We start from the raw sequence: 2,500 nt of genomic DNA, 5'->3' as shown, positions 1-2,500 counted from the left end.
GAGAAGCTAGATGAGGAGGAGTTTGCTAACTTTCTTCTTGATCTCGGAGATGGCAAAATTGCACACGTCTCCGGCCCTGGATGCGGTGAATATGCTATCTCACTCCCAGATTCGTTCATTCTGCCAGGCAATGATCTTTGCAACTTGGTTGACTGGGTCTATCCTCACCTCCACGAGAACCTACAGAACCCACACTGGCTATGCGAACGCTCAATTCTCTGTCCCACTAACGCTGAAGTAGACACAGTCAACCACTATGTCACAGAGAAATTTCCAGGAGATCGACATGACTACTTTAGCACGGACAGCCTTGCTGCAGATGATAATAGCTTCGAGATTCCAGTTGAATACCTCAACACGCTTTGCCCCTCAGGCATGCCACCTCATCGGATATCTCTGAAAATCGGTATGATTATCATGCTCCTGAGAAACTTCGATCAGATTCATGGCCACTGTAACGGCTCCCGGTATATAGTTAGGCAGCTGCTGCTTCATCTGGTCGTCGCTGAGTTAGTGTCTGGAGTCCATGCTGGTCGACAGCTGCTCATTCCGCGCATCTCCATTTCGCCGAGTGAGAAGATCTTTCCTTTCACCATGATACGCCGCCAGTTTCCAATCCGCCCTTGCTTTGCGATGACAGTCAACAAGTCACAAGGACAGTCCCTTCACCGTGTCGGCGTCTACACGGTCAAAGACTTCTTCAGTCACGGCCAGTTCTACGTCACTGCTAGCCGCGTGGGAAGTGCTCGGCAGCTAAAGATTCTAGCTGTAGACGCCAAGGACACAAGTAAACGTTCTGTCATGAACAATGTGGTCTACACAGAGGTTCTCACCACCTAGGCTAACGGGCAAGGACTAGTAATGACAAATGTTAATAATGACAATATTGTCATTATAAACCCTTGATTATAGCTGCGTTCACACGTATACACGGCTTAGCTGGTACCGTACTTAGTTGGTGCTAAGTCCTTTGTATCGAACAATATCACGCATCTGCTTGCTGCCAACCATTAAACTGCGCATGTGCGCATATGACGTCAATGTTTATAAACATGAAACATCGCTATTCGACACTTTAAGACAATATCATAACCCTAAAGACAACAACCTAATTCTACGGCAGATTCTTAAATCAGGGTCAACATGAAATGCCTAAGACAACTTTTTAACTCTAACAACTTCTTAATTTATTCAAGACAACTGCTGGATTCCAGAACAACTTAATGAATCTGACTCTACGTCTTAACTCTCAAGTCTCAAGTTGAGTTCTCGATCGTAAGACAGCTTGTCAACTCTAATTTAAGACAACTTCAGAACTTTGTGACAACTCCACAACCCCCTCCTAACTTTTAGACAGATAAACTCCAAGACACAGTGTTAACTCATATATAGGTTTTTAACTCTAAGACAGCTTCGTAACTGTAGTGTAACTCTGGGAAACAACTTACGACTATAATTTTAACATGAATAAAACTCTCAACACTAAGACAACATCTTAACTCTAATAGCAACTACTAATTTTAAGACAACTTCTTTACTCAAAGAAAACAATCTTAACTCTAAGACAGGTAATAAGCTCTAAGACAACGTCATAACTTAAAGACAACTTTGTTTCTCTAGACAGCAATCTAACTCTAAGACAACTAATTAACTCTGATACAACTTCTTTACCTGTAAGACCTTAAATTATAAGAATATTCCTTAAGGATAAGACAACCTCTTAACTATATGACGACATTTTAACTATAAGACAACACCTTAATTCTAAGACAACTTCTTAACTTTGATAGAAACTATTAATTTTAAGACAACTTCTTTACTCAAAGACAACAATTTTCACACTAAGACAAGTAATAAACTCTAAGACAACGTCATAACTTCAAGACAACTCTAGACAGCAATATTAACTCTAAGACAAATAATTAACAATTATGCAATTTCTTTAACTGTAAGATTTTTTAAGTATTATAATACGTTTCAACTATGAGACAACTTCTTAAATACATGACAACTTTTCAACCGTAAGACAACTTCTCATGCATAACGCAACTTCTTAAATCTAAGACCAATTTTAACTCTAATGCAGCTTTAGAACGACATTTTGACTCTACATTTTTGATAATTTTAGAATCTTATTAAAACTTCCCAACTCTAAAACAATATAATAGTTTCCGTACAACTATCGCCCGTGAGGCAGGCAGCGATGTGTTATCCCCGCTAGTATACACCGTATAACGAGTCAATCCCACAGAGTACACGGTCTACGGCTTTACACTCCTACCAATCCCAACCCCTTTCCGTTACATTAGGGTGGGGGAGTGCAGCTATGGAAACGTAAGATACATCATCCCACGATCGTGTCATACTCTCCCTCCTGGTCTCATTTATCCGTCACAAACCGTAATAGTATAAACAGTAATCGTACTCGTCTGTAAGTTCCGAGGATAGGTTATATATATAGCTATTACATTACGCCATATAATAACACCATACAACACAC

General features: G+C 40.1%; 1 protein-coding gene across 1 annotated transcript in view; it reads left to right on the top strand.

Moving 5' to 3' along the window:
• The window catches only part of LOC106814885 (ATP-dependent DNA helicase pif1-like), an 882-nt gene extending 42 nt beyond the window's left edge, over window positions 1–840 (top strand). The window contains exon 1 of the mRNA XM_014819259.1: window positions 1–840. This exon is cut by the window's left edge and continues 42 nt beyond it. Within this exon, the coding sequence (XP_014674745.1) occupies window positions 1–840 (840 nt within the window).
• Window positions 841–2,500: the final 1,660 nt, after the last annotated feature.

This window comes from Priapulus caudatus, unplaced genomic scaffold (assembly GCF_000485595.1).
Source record: "Priapulus caudatus unplaced genomic scaffold, Priapulus_caudatus-5.0.1 Scaffold997, whole genome shotgun sequence".
Taxonomy (NCBI): Eukaryota; Metazoa; Priapulida; class Priapulimorpha; order Priapulimorphida; family Priapulidae; genus Priapulus; species Priapulus caudatus.
This window is presented reverse-complemented; position numbering and strand designations above follow the sequence as displayed.